This window comes from Trachymyrmex cornetzi, unplaced genomic scaffold (genome assembly GCF_001594075.2).
Source record: "Trachymyrmex cornetzi isolate Tcor2-1 unplaced genomic scaffold, Tcor1.1 scaffold299, whole genome shotgun sequence".
Lineage (NCBI taxonomy): Eukaryota > Metazoa > Arthropoda > Insecta > Hymenoptera > Formicidae > Trachymyrmex > Trachymyrmex cornetzi.
The window spans coordinates 2,081,314-2,097,475 of NW_017297680.1; the positions used below are offsets into that span (position 1 = coordinate 2,081,314).

At 37.1% G+C, this 16,162-nt stretch overlaps 1 protein-coding gene across 1 annotated transcript; it reads left to right on the plus strand.

Annotated features, from left to right (window-relative positions):
- Positions 1-12,431: 12,431 nt before the first annotated feature.
- LOC108762371 (coatomer subunit delta) lies at positions 12,432-16,058 on the plus strand. Its single transcript, XM_018509341.1, has 8 exons — positions 12,432-12,598; positions 12,785-12,824; positions 13,112-13,335; positions 14,126-14,514; positions 14,592-14,759; positions 14,836-15,149; positions 15,247-15,563; positions 15,642-16,058. The coding sequence occupies exons 1-8, from the start codon at positions 12,596-12,598 to the stop codon at positions 15,729-15,731; spliced, it is 1,545 nt and encodes a 514-aa protein (XP_018364843.1). The 5' UTR covers positions 12,432-12,595; the 3' UTR covers positions 15,732-16,058.
- The last annotated feature ends 104 nt before the right edge of the window (positions 16,059-16,162 follow it).

Here is a 16,162-nt window from a genome sequence, read left to right on the forward strand (position 1 = left end):
TTTGCAACTATGGCGAAAAATACCATCGTATATAACACGAAGCGCATACAAGATTTCCAACTTCAACGCATAAAGAATAAAAGTCATTCGTATTCCGCGGTTATTTCCAAGTACAAAACGTAACATTTTTGCCAAGAGTCTCAGCGGGAAATCGAAGATGTCAGACGATATAATCTGTTAAACGATATTTTCCTCAAGTTTTGTCGTCTGAATATCTTTTCCTCTTTTGTGGTCATTGGATGTATTATTAATTGGGGACTTAATACGTTTAGGAGGGTAAGAAGGGACTCTTTGAAGTAGGATATAATGATGCGCTAGTTTCATAACGACACCCCTACTGTTTGTCCGTTACATGTCTATAGTCGGCGATCGATAGTGGCGCAAATCGTAGACGAGTCTGAATTGTATAGAGTAGACGATCATCGGATTACCCAGCGCATCGGACCCTATGAGAGGAAGATTACATATATTCCATCTACAAAGTACATAGACGGGGCGTCGTCGAATGTTATGCATACGGATCGTGTGCTACCATTACAGAATTTCCCCGATCGTTATGGAGCACAGCACCGAGCGTGTCCGAGGATAATGTAATATCGCCTTACGTGATGAGGCGGAATCCAGCGGGCCACGTGAGAATTATAACAAGGCGTTTCAGTCAGAACTCGCAACCTACTTTCGTTCTGTTCCCATCTCGAGAGTCAGTACGTCGAGAAACTCGGTAACACTGTCCTGTGAAATTATCTCATATTATTACATGTAGAAGTTTGAACTGTTTTTGACAACACGCTGAGTTCATTCACCGCGAGGTTGACGCGTGTTGAGTTCGTTATCACACGAAGACACCCGCAAAACTGCAGAATTTAAATATTCTGCGAAGCATAGGTATCTCTAGGGCTCGGATTTTCATTTTGTAGTTAACTTGTGGTTTGGATTTAACTTCACTTAACTTGATATAAAAATTGTATTTTTCCAGTTATGATTAAATTAATTAAAAATGAAATGATTTTGTGCGTAATTATTAAAAATATATTAATTTGTTAATTAATTCGTGCATCATTTACTACACTTGTTGATAACTTCTAACAGATCAAATTTTTTTTTGTTTTTTACTAGTGGCTTTGGTAACTTTCAAAGTTACTTATTACAAAACCATCAATTTAGTGATTAACCATAGCTGCATTTTAAAAAATACTAAATTTTAATAAATACTGTTCGAATAATTTTAAGTAAATATTTATTAAATATAGAAATATATTTATTTGATACACAAATCATTAATTTGATTCTACTATCATTTTTTATTGAGTAAATATTTATTTACTTGTAAGTAAATATTTCATACTATTCAAAGAAATATGCATCAAGATTTAGTAAATTTTTTTTAGTGCAGAAAAATACAATTTCTACGTTATCAGGTTAAGTTTAAATCCAAGTTAACCAGAAAATGAAAAAAAACCAGACCTAAATGAAGTTTATGAGAGACAGACAAATGACTGATTTGGATAAGTGCTAGCCCGGTATTTTAAAAGACAACTGTTAATTTCCTTCCTTCTTTCGTGTAAGAGTGTGGCAGAATTTATTGAGTCAGGTAAAAAGCTCGTAAAAGACAGCGAAAAAGCGAGAGAAAATTAATCCACCGCACGGACTTTTCTCTTTTCTCTTACCGTTTCTCTCACTCCTCTGCCTACCTCGTTCGCACGGAGAATGTCGGCTGTAATAACTTTGCGACTGCTGGCAACGACAGAGCGTTTAGGCCCCTGAATATGCAATGGAAATTGCTGCTCCGCGACCGGTGCAGCGTCGTTCGCACGTGAAGGGAACTGATGAAATTGCGGAAAAAGCGCCGATGTTCCGGCGATTTCGCGCGGAATGTCCTAGAAACGCTCTCCGTTTCGCATCGATTGCCGTCTCCGCGTTCCCATCGGACTATCGTCTGTCTTATTACGCGACGACCATTGCAAATCACGATATTAAAATCATGCAATACAAAAGTTGATTTGAGCATTCGAGTAAATTTAATATTTATATTAGAAATCGTAATATAAAATAAAATAATCACAACTGTTAATTACTTCCTTCATAGTTTAATCGATCTTTTTTTTTATCTTCTCATGAAATCTAAGAAAATAAGAAACAATTTAATTTAATGTTAAATGTTGAAATAAATTCTACCATAATAGCTTAACAAATCAAATAGTCGCTTCAAATATATTCACGCTTTCTATAATTAATAAATTATAAACGATTTAAATATTTATAAATTGTAAATTAATTAGAAATTTATAAATTAGAAATCATAATAATAAAGAAAAAATTATATTGAAAACGTATATGTTTGGGTTGAATCGTAGAAGTCGAATCAAACTACACGGCGAATTCGCGCGATGCCACTTTGTTCGACGTCAGAGCGACGTTTTGCATATGGAAATTGGCCGTACTCGGCACACAATGTTTGCGCCAATCCCGACGTGGCACCGCATGAATAAAATAATGTAACTTCCGGCACGGAAACATTACCATCGACCATCCCTTCGCCGCCACGTCACTGCTATACCCGTAGGCTCCACTGGGCCTGTTTCTCTCGAAAATTCATCGCCCTGATGTATCGTTCTACGATTGGAAGAGCATCGTCTTATCGGGCCAGAGGTAAAGTCGCCGTCTTAAATCGTTTTCCAATTCTTCTGGACGAAGAATCTTTACGGCGCGTAAAGTTTCTGGGTCAGAGATCGTCGTTCGGGCGGAAGCGGAAGATGAAAACGGGGCAAAGGATCGAGGGTTAAGCTTGGGAATTTCGGGGAGATAAAGAATTCTATTTCTATAAATGCTACTGAAAATAATCTTATGCGCATAAAAAAGTGTCGGGAAGATTTGCATACGTTATATAAACGATCCTTTTTCTCAGATAAACGACCTCGCTTCCACTTTTATCAACGTCCTATATAATTAGCGCGTTTTTATCTTTCTCATTAAACTTATCCCTTCTGGCTTTATTTGTCTAGGCCTCCTCCCTCATATTTTTTCATACTGGATGAGAACAGCGAGATGGCGTTGGCAATCAGTGCACATTAACAAACCTTGGAGGACATCTGGGCTTTCGCTGGGATAGAGAACTGGTGCACTGGCACGGCGAAATGTCAAGAGTTCGCTTTAGTCGAAGCGAGAGAGGCGTTCTTGTTGAATGCGAGGGCGAGCGAGAGAGAGATACGGGATGGCAGGGAGAATCGGGATAACGGGATAGAGTGGGAGAGAAAAGGAAGGGAGGGAGAGAGAGAGAGAATCAGAGTGTGGTAGTAGTAGTACGAGGAGGAGGAGATTTCAGCTGCAACTACTACCTCTACGGCTCCGTAGCTGGGATGCTGGATGAGAGAGAAGTCGGTCGATAGAGCTCCCGGGATCCCTCCATTCCCTCTTCCCTCTCCAGCGCTTTGACTCTCTCTCTCTCTCTCATACACATACACACATACACACACGCGCGCTCTCTCTCTCTCTCTCTCTCTCTCTCTCTCTCTCCTCTGACGATGGAGAAAGCACGCGCTGTTGCGAGTTGCATCCCGCTCCGGCCTGCCATCTCGCCTCTACGTTAGCGTAGAACCCACCGACCGACCGACCGACCGACCGACCACCGACGGACAGATGAATGGACGGTCCGACAAATGGTGGCGCGAACCCTCGCTTAGCAAAGTGGAAGAACTCCTACCCGGCTGAAAGAGGCGCCGCATCACTGGCCACGATATCGCAACGGGAATCCTCGTATGAGGAAAAGAAGGCCGGAAAGTACGGAAAGAGAACTCTCGTAAATCGAGAGCGACACCGAGAATAAAATAGTCGAGAATGAGAAAAAAAAAGACTAAGATTTTTTTTAAGCGGAAAATATATATCACAGCATGATAAAAATGGCGTGGTGAGAAAGAATAGAGTAACTGTTTAATTAAAGAACCAAATTGGATGTTGTCGAAATGAATCAAAATCATATAACGCTTATGGGGATAAATTATATTCGATTAAAAATGTTTACAGAAAGAGAGAAAATTAAACGAATAATTAACTTTAAAAAGCTCATTAACAGAGGTAATTGATTTGATTTATACTAGTATTTCGTTTAATTAAAAATCTAAATGTAATTCCCTGCTAAATTAAATGTCATGACCATTGCAAACTTTTGCATAAAATATCGCGATTGTGGTCACCAGCTGCAATTTCATACCAACAACCTGATTATGTGACTCTAATCAAGTGAGACTATCAAGCCAGAAACCTTGAGAGACAGCTAGAAGATTAGAAGACTAGAACGGCACCTTCGTTAAATGCCGCTCATTAATTACAAAAAGCTATTCGTTGCTCGTGATCAGGGAAGAGGGTACAATGCCTAGATCTAACGTGTCTCGACGACGAAATTCACGTACTGAGTTCGGAACTTGGAATCGGCACAAATTCGGTCAGGCTTTCTGACTATCATCAGTCAATGCGGGCTCACGCATTCGCTATTGTCCTTGCGACACGATTGATTGTTTCGTGTGACCCCCAATTAATCAGATCTGGACGGGATCATCCGGAGGGACGGAACAAGCGAAGATGGAGAAGGGATTTATCCTGTCAGACCTGGAAATCCTACACATCGTAGTTCTCTTTAGGCGAGAGAGAGAGAGAGAGAGAGAGAGAGAGAGAGAGAGAGAGAGACATTGATAACTGAATGATCGTTCGCAATGAGATTAATTTATCCGGAGATCCGAGAGAGAGTGTCATTAAAGAAGAGTTTCTGCGCAAGCGAGGCCTTAACTTAATGATCGCCATGGGACGCGTTTAAGATATCGGAGCGGCATTAAATCTTTTCATTACAGTAAAATTGATCAACTTCAACCGCAAACCTCGTTCGGTAATGGTGTGTGCGCGTTTATGCGGCCCGTTCCTCCTCGAATTCGGGCTCACCGGCCTTGTCAAAACCACTGACCTACATCTAGTGCATTCAACAGTAAACTCCTATCCGTTTAATAAGATTACGTACCAACTTCGCCTGTATCACCGCCGGTATATCTCCGACTTCGTTTATAGCCTTATAAAGCTCTAAGTAAATTCATGTTCGAACGCTTTAACTCAAAATGGAGAATAAAACTCTTTAAATCATGCCGTTACTTTACTACAAATTAAATTAAATTAAATTAAATTAACTAAAGGTTATTTTAATCGTAGCTATTTGATCAAATAAAAAGATCTGAAATGAATCATAAAAGTAAGCTCCTTTGCACAGACATATAAAAACATAAATTTTAATACAAATCGTCATAAAATCATAAAAATATGCTTTTTTACAGCATATAAAAAATAGAAAATTATATTTCACTCAAATTTTAAATATAATTTATAAAAATTTGCAGCTTGTTATATTAGATCGAGAGAAACATTATTGATAAGAAATTTTCAAGACGCTTAATTAAGAACAGCTGTTGCCCGACTTTTCTTTCCAAGCAATTAACGATTAATTCGTTCACGTCGATTATACGCGAATAATATTAGTACTTGCAACTGCCGCAGTAATTACCGATCTCTTGACTCCATAATATTTACAATAATATAACCTCGCATATACCACATATAGGAAAGTTGAAACAGGAATTGCCAGTAATAATATTTTTTACAAGATATCAAGCACAAATGAAAAATTCCGCGATGAGATACAATACCGAGAAGATAGACGATTACGATATTAATGCAGCAATTACTGAGATGACGATACAGCGACAAGAGTAGTTTTCTACGATTGAATTTGCGCGAAGGAATTTAATTACGAGACACAAGCAGAATATTATTCGTCGACATCCACGTTATCCACGCAAAGTTAACGATATACCGAAAATTGGATGATAATTTTAAGTCCGAAACGCAAAAGGCGCGCGTAAATAACAGTCTGTAAATAACCAGGATAATGATGAAAGCTGCAGCGAGGATGGCAATGCAGATTTCTCCGCGTATTAATCTCGTTTCTGATGGAACAGCGCCGCTGCGGCGGAAAACTCTATGTTTTGCGCAAAAATAAATTGCGGTAAACAGCAGTAAATCTCGGTCACGCGCGCTCCGCGATTGTCCTCGCCGTGGCGCTCCGTTACATTTGCATTTGAAAGCGTGGATTCACGATCATATCCGGCCGCCGTATGACGCACGGTGCCGTTTGTCTTTGGCGATTCTGTCGTTCCCTCCCCTGCCATCGGGCGTGGATGCCCCGAGAATTATCGAAATAACGCCAGGTTTTCTTATCAAAATTTATCCCGCCGCGGTTCTAACGGCGCGTACGTGCGATTCTTTCGAGAGGAAAACGATAAAGTGCGATTCCGGTGAGGAAAAATGATATACCGGAAATGGTAATTCTCACATGAAGGGATGGACTACGCATCGAGTAATCTAAAGAAACCCATTCGAATGTAAACGTAAAATAGATCGTAATTCCGTTAATTTTTTATAAACGTATTCGCGTCGAACGAGTTTCCATTGAAAAATTCCCCGGTTTATCTCTCTATGTGTAACATTTTTTTATTCCCTCCGACCAGCTCAAATTTTTTTATTATTTGAGGCTTTTAAAAAAGGTAGAAAAATTCAGCGTTACTTTTCAACATCTCTATTACATCACAAAAAAAAAAGGTTTTTTAATCAAATTTTAGGGAGGAGAAAGAGGATACATATTTCAGGAAGAGGAACCGGACTTTGCTCTCTTTTATTTCGAAGAAATTTAAGGATAAGATTTCGCCAGAAAGACCTAGAGTTAATTATATATCTTAAAACGAGATGAGAAAATTACAAAAGTGAGTAAATTTATTAAAACCAACGAAATTATAAATATTTTAATATTTTAATAAATGTGCTCACTTTTGTAATTTTCACTTCGTTTCAAGATATATAATTGACCCTCAGACTTCAGATTGCAAACGGAGGATTATATTTCCGATAGGAAAAACTCATTAATCATTATCGCTTTCATATTATCTAACTAAACCTTCTTTCATGTTGATATTATGCATTAGAAAAAGAGTCCAATTGCATTAATTGGAATTCTGATTGATAATGAACAAATCAGAATTTTCTGAATAAATCTGTTATAATTTTAGTTAAGATAATGAGAAATAATTAATGTGACCAGAATTTTCTGGTTCATCTATTTTTAACCAGAAATTTTTCTCAATATGCTAATAACTGTCTATTAGCGCAATTCCTAAAAACCGCACGCACTAAAGTGCAGCTGACGCGGCTATCGTAATCTAATAATACAAAAAATTACGATAACGGGCTCGGAGTTTCCAACTTATTAGAATAAATGTACCCACAAAGGAGCGATAAAATATAACATTTGTAACGAAATATGTATAACGCCTACTTCGAAGCAGGATATTTGTATCCCTTTGATATTTGCGCCATCCGCGCCGCGTCATTCAATATCGCAACTTGTGTCACTGTAATAACGCAAAACAAAAATCCGCTATAAAGCGCGTGTGTTCTATTTTTATGTGAATATCAAATATGACGTTCAAAAAAAAAAATCTGTCGAGTAAAATATAAACCCTATCCTTTTTTAGCGTCCATGGAGGCATATCAATAACGACGCTTCTCTCGTAAAGTAAAAAAATGTGAATTTAAGATGTAAAAAAGGATAAAGAAATCTCCCTTCTTTTCGTTCCTCAAAAAGAGGCAAGAAACATTAATCTTCACAAATATATAACATGGATGATGTAACCATGTGATAGCATTTAAATATTTTAAACGTGTTCACAGTTAAGGGGATGCTGGAGACTCCGTCATTCCAGCATCCCCTTAAGCCAAAAATACATTAAAAAACGTAAAAAAATAAGCAGTAAGTGACTCGAGCAATCATAATAGAAAACATAAGATTATTGTCATATGTTTTCTATTGTGATTGTCCAATTCGCTTAATGCTTACGGTTTTTTGCCTTACGTTTTTCTATGTGTTTCTAGCTTTATGCAGAAATTCAAGAATCCAGTAGAATATAATAAGTACTCATCGAGATACCGGGGCAAACTATTGCGGGATTCCCAGCAGCCGGTTATCTCGCCCATCTGTTACGTGAAGAAACGATGACTCATGCAAATATCGTAAAACTCACCGATCGGTTGCGTCCTCGTCGCCGTCTTAGTTAACGCGATAATCGATCGACGTTTTGTCCCACGATGTCGACTCTGAAGTCTTCTCGCGAAAATGGAAAACCGCAACGGACAGCCGACGTCAACGTGTTTCCTTAATCCGCGTCGCTTGATCCCATGAACCTGCGTCGCATGACCTGAAAAAGTAACAGGGAGAAGTTTTTTCTTGTTATCAAGATGGCGTTTCGCTTACGCTCTCAAGAGTGCAGTATTAAGGCACGTAGGTCTAATTAGCACGGAAGCTAATTGGGTGAACCGGTGGTACCGCCTTCGGCCCTCATCTGCCTCTCCTGCTTCCAGTTTCCCGTTTCCTACGTCCCTCTTTCGTAGATAGCTTGATGGCGGTACAAGTGCGATATACGCGAATTAATTTCTTTGTTAACCACTTACACCCAAAGCTTAATTTCTCTCTAAAAGCCACTTGTCGGCCGCATCGTTTCTGTTGCCGACAGCGGTTATGTAGTAATAACGTCGACGCCGCGTGCCGTGTGAGACACGGGAAAAGAGCAGCGTCGTAAATTAATTACAACGATCACCGCCTCGTAGAGGCCCGTGAGAACCAAACTTCAACGAGACGGCGGATTTCTCATTTCTCGACCCTCGTTAACATAAAATGATCAAGACATTCCCGTTTTTCAGGGATAATCCTCTGATTTTTACATATTATACTGATAGTAATTTAAAGATTAAGAAACATTGAAAACATTTTTAATATTAATCCTTAGTACACATGATTTGATCATTCATGCCCTATATTTTTTTTCTTTGAAATACTAGAAGCATCAAATAATTAATTATAACATTTATTCCAGATTTTTCATTTGCAGGTTAATTTGTGGTTAATAATTAAGGCTTAAACCTAATAATGATGTAAAAACTACTATGTTTTTCTATCTATGGTTAATCACTAAATTAATAATGTGTGTAGTGAATAACTTTTTAAACATACCACTACAAAACTATTAGTTTAGTGATTAATCATAGCTAACACAATTTTCAACTTATCTCTATAAAACTATTAGTTTAGTGATTAATCACAGCTATATAAAAATACAATTTTTTTACATTATCAAGTTAAGTAGGTTAAATCCAAATCATAAGTTAACAAGATAATAAAAAACTAGACCTGATAGATATATTTTTTTAATACCTAGTTTTACAAATACTATCTAAAAATGTTAAAATATATTTTAATACTCATATAGTATCCCAAGAAAAATCACATAATATAATTTTTGTGTACTTGCAAATGATGAAAATTAGTCCAGGACATAAACGATCCATCACGTGTAAAGAACTGAAAAATCATCTTTCTTTTTATAATTTCCCTTCGCATGAAAGGATGAGTTTTAAGGTACCCTCAATTCTTCCTTTTGATCCTTTCTTTTGACACTGAAAAATCATGCGTACTAAGGATTAAATTTCGATTTATCTAATGCAGTTTGTTAAGTAGAATAAAACAATATACAAAATAGACAAATTTTATGTACAGATTACCTTTACTTAATAAAAGTAGAAAAAAGTGAAAACCTTTCTCGGATTCTGTCAAAAATCTAACCTTATACGTTAACGTCAATTTACGCTTATTAATAGCGAATCTGCTCCCTAGTGCAGATGCGTGATTCGCTGACGATCCGGTAGTGAAAAAAGAAAAGGAGCAAATTCCGTTTCTTACCACTCTCTTAATTCGATCGCGCTCGTCGTTGGGCTGCCGGGCCACAGAGCGGGCGAGGAAGGAGAACTCCTACGGTAAAAGGGGACCGCCAGGGACCGCAACGGAGAGCGAGGACAGCGGAAACGCGAGCTCAGCCGAGTAGAAACGCAGCCGGAATAGATGCGGTGTAATAACGGTGTGCGCCGTTCATCTTCCGCGTTGACTAGCCGTTGAAACGCGACGCGAGGCGACACCGACGCCGGCGAATATACAAGCGCGATAATGGCCGCCACTAAATTAACGCGCAGCGGTGTGTACCTGACGAGACCGTTCCGCGTTCAGCGGGGCGTCTTCGGCGTCCCTCTCACTGTCGCCGCTTACTCGGTTGTCGTCGGTGTGACAAACTGACGACTAATCGATCGCGCACGATACGATTTACTATTGATTCCTTCGTCAGATTCGCGAAGACTTGCGTCGAGTTCGGAAGTTCGAACGAGAACTGCCGCGCGCCGCGAACGACTTGAAGTTTGCGCGGATTAAAAAATGGCGCGGTCGTTAGCTCGAGGCGCGCAATTGAATAATTTGAATCAATCGGAAAAATCACTCGGCGTTTTTAAAGAGTTGTAATCTACAAAAGTTTGTTTACGTTACTTGAAACTCTCAAAAATATTTGCATTTTTAAAATGAAATAAATGTATATCGAGCTTTGAAGAAAGAAAAAGTGAAGATATAAATGTAAAAGACTCGAGCAACGGACCTTAGTTTCAAATAATCATAATGATACGTTGAGGATTTTAAGAAAGAAACTGAAAAAAATTACAATTAGAGAAGAAATAGTCAGTGTAATAATAATTTTTTGTTGTTTCTAAACGTTTCTTTGAGTCACAAATGCTTAAAATATATACGGAAATTTATGGCTTGTCAAAAGTTAAGGCTACGGCACACACAAAAAAACTTAAACACTAAGATATAAGCAATAAGCAAATCAACATTTTTTGGATTTTTTGCTACAGCTTATGTTATTTGCCTTATGATTTCTACTGTGATTGGTCGATTCGCTTACTGCTTACGTTTTACTGCATAGGTTTTTTGAATGCCATAGCCTTTAAGGCTAATTTTACAATGTGCTTTTTGTTTTCTGTTTCTTGCTGGTTTGTCTCTTGCCTTCTTGATCAAAAAGGTAAGAGACAAACAGAGACAAATAGTAAGAAACAGGAAACAAAAAGCACATTGTAGAATTAGTTTAAACAAATCGACCTATGGAAAACAAAAAGATAGAGAAAATTAATAAAGGCTATGGCACACAAAAAATGTAAGGCCATAAGACGTAAACAGCAAGTGAGCCAGCCAATTACAGTAGAAAATGTAAGACAATAAGAAAATATAAAGCTGTATAGTAATTAATCCAAAATATTAAAAACAATAATAATAAATATTATCTATCTATTATTTACATTTTTTTTTGCTTAGTTTTTTTTAAATATTAATAGCCGTTAAACTGATCATGCGCTTATCGATACGGAAATTAAGAAATGTATAAAAAGTGGAATTTATGACGGAGCGATGAAAAGACTGGAAAAGATGGGTTTATCTTTTCATCGCTCCGTAAACCACATTGCTAACACATTGCCTACTATACTGTTCGGTGGTGTCCTCTATTGTACGCCAAACATGATTCCTAGAAATAAGACGAAAGTGTTTTACAGATATTACAGTATTTTACAAATTTTTTGAGATGCTACGCATCCAATTGTTTAAACGATTATATCTTGCTTTATATCACTTTTATGTCACAGTTAATTAAAATTATTCTGAAATTTAAAAATAATGTCTAGATATGTTCCATAACAATTTTTTAATAACACAATAAATATAATATATATTTCGTAGGTATGTATGTATAGTGAGGATATCTGTCGCGAAAATCTTTCTGTTTTCCGTTTATTTATCCTTTTTTCTTTCTAAGACGGAGAGTATAGACTCTTGCATAACGTATAACACGTAATACATAAGGGTATATTCACACAAACTTGCATAGCAGCATAAACATGTGCATAAAGAAAATTATCCAATCACATTTTACGTATGTCTTTATATGAGAAATGTGATTGGATAATTTTCTTTATGCATACGTTTATGCAACTATGCAAGTTTGTGTGGACATACCTTAAGGGCTGTAACATATAAAAAAATTTTGCATTCGAAAACTATTTAAAATACAGCTATTTGTCCATTTTACATTCGAAAAATCAATTTTGTATTTTGCATTTTAAATACACTTTTTAAAAGTATTATATAAACTTTTTGCTTTGTATCATCGATACGAAATAAAAATCTGCTTTCTGATTGGTTGCAGAACGTCGTACGACGCACGTAAAGATTTTGCTTCGTATCATCGATACGAAATAAAAATCTGCTTTCTGATTGGTTGCAGAACGTCGTACGACGCACGTCGAATCCAATGTGAATCCAGCATAAGCCTGAAGTGCCTGAACACGTATCAATTTTATTTTAGACTACTATTCTTCCGGCAATGTAATTGGATGACGTTTGACTGCATCATCGCGTCCACGTGATCCGCGAATACCCTTCATAGGTTTCCTACTACGATTATCGTGATCCATGGCGAGACGTCTCTCGGTCTCTCATCATGGCACACGTCAGCACAGCGCGCCCTCTGTTTCCCTTGTTCGTGTATTTGTATATGTGTGATGTGGAGAGGTCGGTTCGTGTACGATAAGGAAATACATTTAGATTAAATCGCACACACGGAGCGTTACAGAATCACTCGTCAGGATGGTAAGTGATTTTCTTCCGCGACCGTGGGATCGTTGTCAAAATTCTGCTTCTTGAAAAAGGAATCCTGGAGCGACGGAGCCGCTCATGACATCGTCCACAGATGTCATCCATTTAACGGCGTGTGCCCGCTAGGCATTTAATTCTGTAGCTAAATTTATGTGGTATTATATGCTTCCTTTTTTCTAGGTACTCATCGCCGCTGCGGTATGCACCAAATCCGGAAAAAGTGAGTTCACAAAACGTTCTTGCATTGCTCCACTGCCGTACACATGTCGCGTATGCGTGTCTCGGTTTAATAATGTCAGCTACTAATCACATGATACTTTTACCTCATATCTATAATCCACATTCTGTTCTATTTGTTGAGAAACAAGTATCAGCTGGTCGGTTGTAAGGAAAAATCGCATAATTTTCTGTTTCCTTGAACCTATTTTTATTGATAGAATTAAGTAATTTGTAAAAAAAATATTTGATGCAATTATTTCATCATCACGATTTGTATTACTCTTCCAGCTATAATTTCTCGACAGTTTGTCGAAATGACAAAAGCGAGGATAGAAGGCCTACTTGCTGCATTCCCAAAACTAATGAGCTCGGGTAAACAGCATACGTTCGTGGAAACGGAATCTGTTAGATATGTTTATCAGCCGCTTGAGAAAGTATACATGCTGCTTATCACGACTAAGGCCAGCAATATTTTGGAGGATTTGGAAACTTTAAGGCTCTTTGCGAGAGTGGTAAGTAGATATATTAATGGATCGTAAAAGTAATGGTTGCGTTTAGCAGAGAAAACTAACAGTTTTTTTTTTAGCGCTTAGTGATTCTTTAATACGATTGGTTCCTACACTTAGATTTAACGAAGAACTAAAAGCAAGAACCAATTATATTAAAGAATCACTAAGCGCTGATTAATTTTCTCTGCTCAACACAGTCATTTCTATGGATCAGTGAGCTCTATAGGATATGTTCTACTTGACATTCACAATGTTTCAAGCATTATGTTGTTGTTTATCAAATGCTAAACAAGAATGAAAAGATGCTCATGAGCATTACGAATGCTAAGAGAAACACATTTTTGATATATTTGAGTGAGCAATTGAGAAGTAAAGATGTCCTAATTCCTAGACACTGGCTACATTCAGCATAGAAAACTAATCAATTAGTCCTTAGTGATTCTTTAATATAATGCTTCCTACACTTTGATCCAGTGAAGAACTAAAGGCAAGAATCAATCATATTGAAGAATCACCAAGTGCTAACTGAATAGTTTTCTCTGCTGAACGCAGCCAATGATATTCTGATAACTATTTTTTTTATTGATTGGCTAATGTTGTTTTATAATCATAATTAAAGGAAAGAGTCAGAAAGACAAATATTCGTATGTTTTCCTTTTTTCTATCAGGCTGCAGTTTTTTATAATTTAGTATAGGAAAGGCTTGCTCCATTATACTGTAGACAAAACTCATTACTGTAGATATTAATTATATGTGCATTAAGTATATATACAATAATGTTTGATTTCTACAGATTCCAGAATACTGCAATTCAATGGATGAACTTGAAATAGCTGAGAATGCGTTTAATTTGATATTTGCATTTGATGAAATAGTTGCATTAGGCTATAGGGAGAACGTCAATTTAGCACAAATCAGAACTTTTGTAGAAATGGATTCACATGAGGAGAAGGTTTATCAAGCAGTTCGAATGACACAAGAGCGTGAAGCTAAGAACAAGATGCGTGAAAAGGCCAAAGAATTGCAGAGGCAAAGGATGATGGAAGCTAATAAAAAAGGCGGAATTAAAAGTCCTGCATTTGGCGGAGGATATGGAAGCGGTAGCACCCCAGCTACTCCGTCTGTTGGTGATACAGCTAACTTTGTGCCTGAACCAATTAGACCTTCTTACAAGCCCAAGCTGTATGATCAATTTTAATCTTGATTGTAATTGTATTTATAAATGTAAACATTTTTACTATAATTATTATTTTTATTAGGAAACCACTAAATGTTGGACCAGGTGCAATGAAATTAGGTGGAAAGTCTCGCGATGTAGACTCATTCGTTGATCAATTAAAGGAGGAAGGAGAAAATGTCGTATCAGGACCACTTGCTGCTCTTGGAACAAAATCAACGCAAACTCCTCAGATAATTAATACAGAATTGTATGTTATATTTACGATATATAGAAGCTTCAAAATCATTCACGAACAAATTATTCAAACGTATTTCCATCAAAAGGGTTCACTTAAGACAAGAAGAACGACTTAATGTACGTGTCGGTCGGGATGGAGGTTTACAAAATTTCGAGTTGCATGGCTTGGTAACTTTATACATCTCTGACGAGAAATGGGGACGTATCCGTGTGCAAGTCGAGAATAGCGACACAAGAGGAATACAGTTACAAACTCATCCAAACGTGGACAAGGAATTGTTTAGATCACATGGACAGATAGGTCTGAAAGTACCTACGAAACCATTCCCATTGAACACTGACGTTGGTGTGCTGAAATGGCGTTTTCAAGCTCAAGACGAAACAGCATTACCGATTTCAAGTAAGGCAGCAATAATAATTGTCATATACGATTTTACTTTTTAATAAATTTTTTTTTAAATCTATGAAATATATATACATTTAATTGTTTGTAATAGTAAATTGCTGGCCTTCTGAAAACGGAGAGGGTGGCTGCGACGTGAACATCGAATACGAATTGGAACAGGCCGATCTTGAGTTGAATGACGTCCAAATAAACATTCCTCTACCTATTGGATGTAATCCTATCGTCAGTGAATGCGACGGACAGTATACACACGAAGCACGACGAAACACGTTAGTTTGGTCCCTACCAGTGATCGACGCTTCAACGAAATCAGGCTCTATGGAATTTTCAGCCCCATCTTCTACACCTGCAGATTTCTTCCCACTTCACGTTTCGTTTACGTCTAAAACACCGTACGCTAAAATTAAGGTATAGAACACATGGATTTCTATGTGTTGCGCAAATTATATCAAATTATCTAAAAATAATGTTATTTTTACTTTTCAGGTTAGCGAAGTTCTGCTTGTAGAAGATCAGAGCCCAGTTAAATATTCAGTAGAATCAGTGTTCTTTACTGATAATTATGAAGTTGCATAAGACATTATGGATAATAGATGAAAAGTATCTGCGTATGTAAGAATATGAAAATAGGCACAGTTCAGTGGGAAAGCATAATGTTACGATCAACAATCAAGATTGACTACTACTTGAATTTTAATTTTATTGCCATACAGCCATTCTTACGTGATCCATTAAATATTGATATATGTCATTTGCTATATTTCTGTACATGTATCAATTTAATATGCTATTTAATAGCTGTTCGGTGCCGAATACTTATACACATTTGTAAAAAAAGAAGATATATTTTAATTGGACTAAACTTGGTTATAATTCATACACGCAAATTTATCATATTTACTTTCTACTCGATACATATATTTTAGTATTGCAATAGCTCCTGCAAAAGATTGTATTATTACCAAATATATATATCAAATTTTGTTACTCATTCGTAAGTTTGTTAC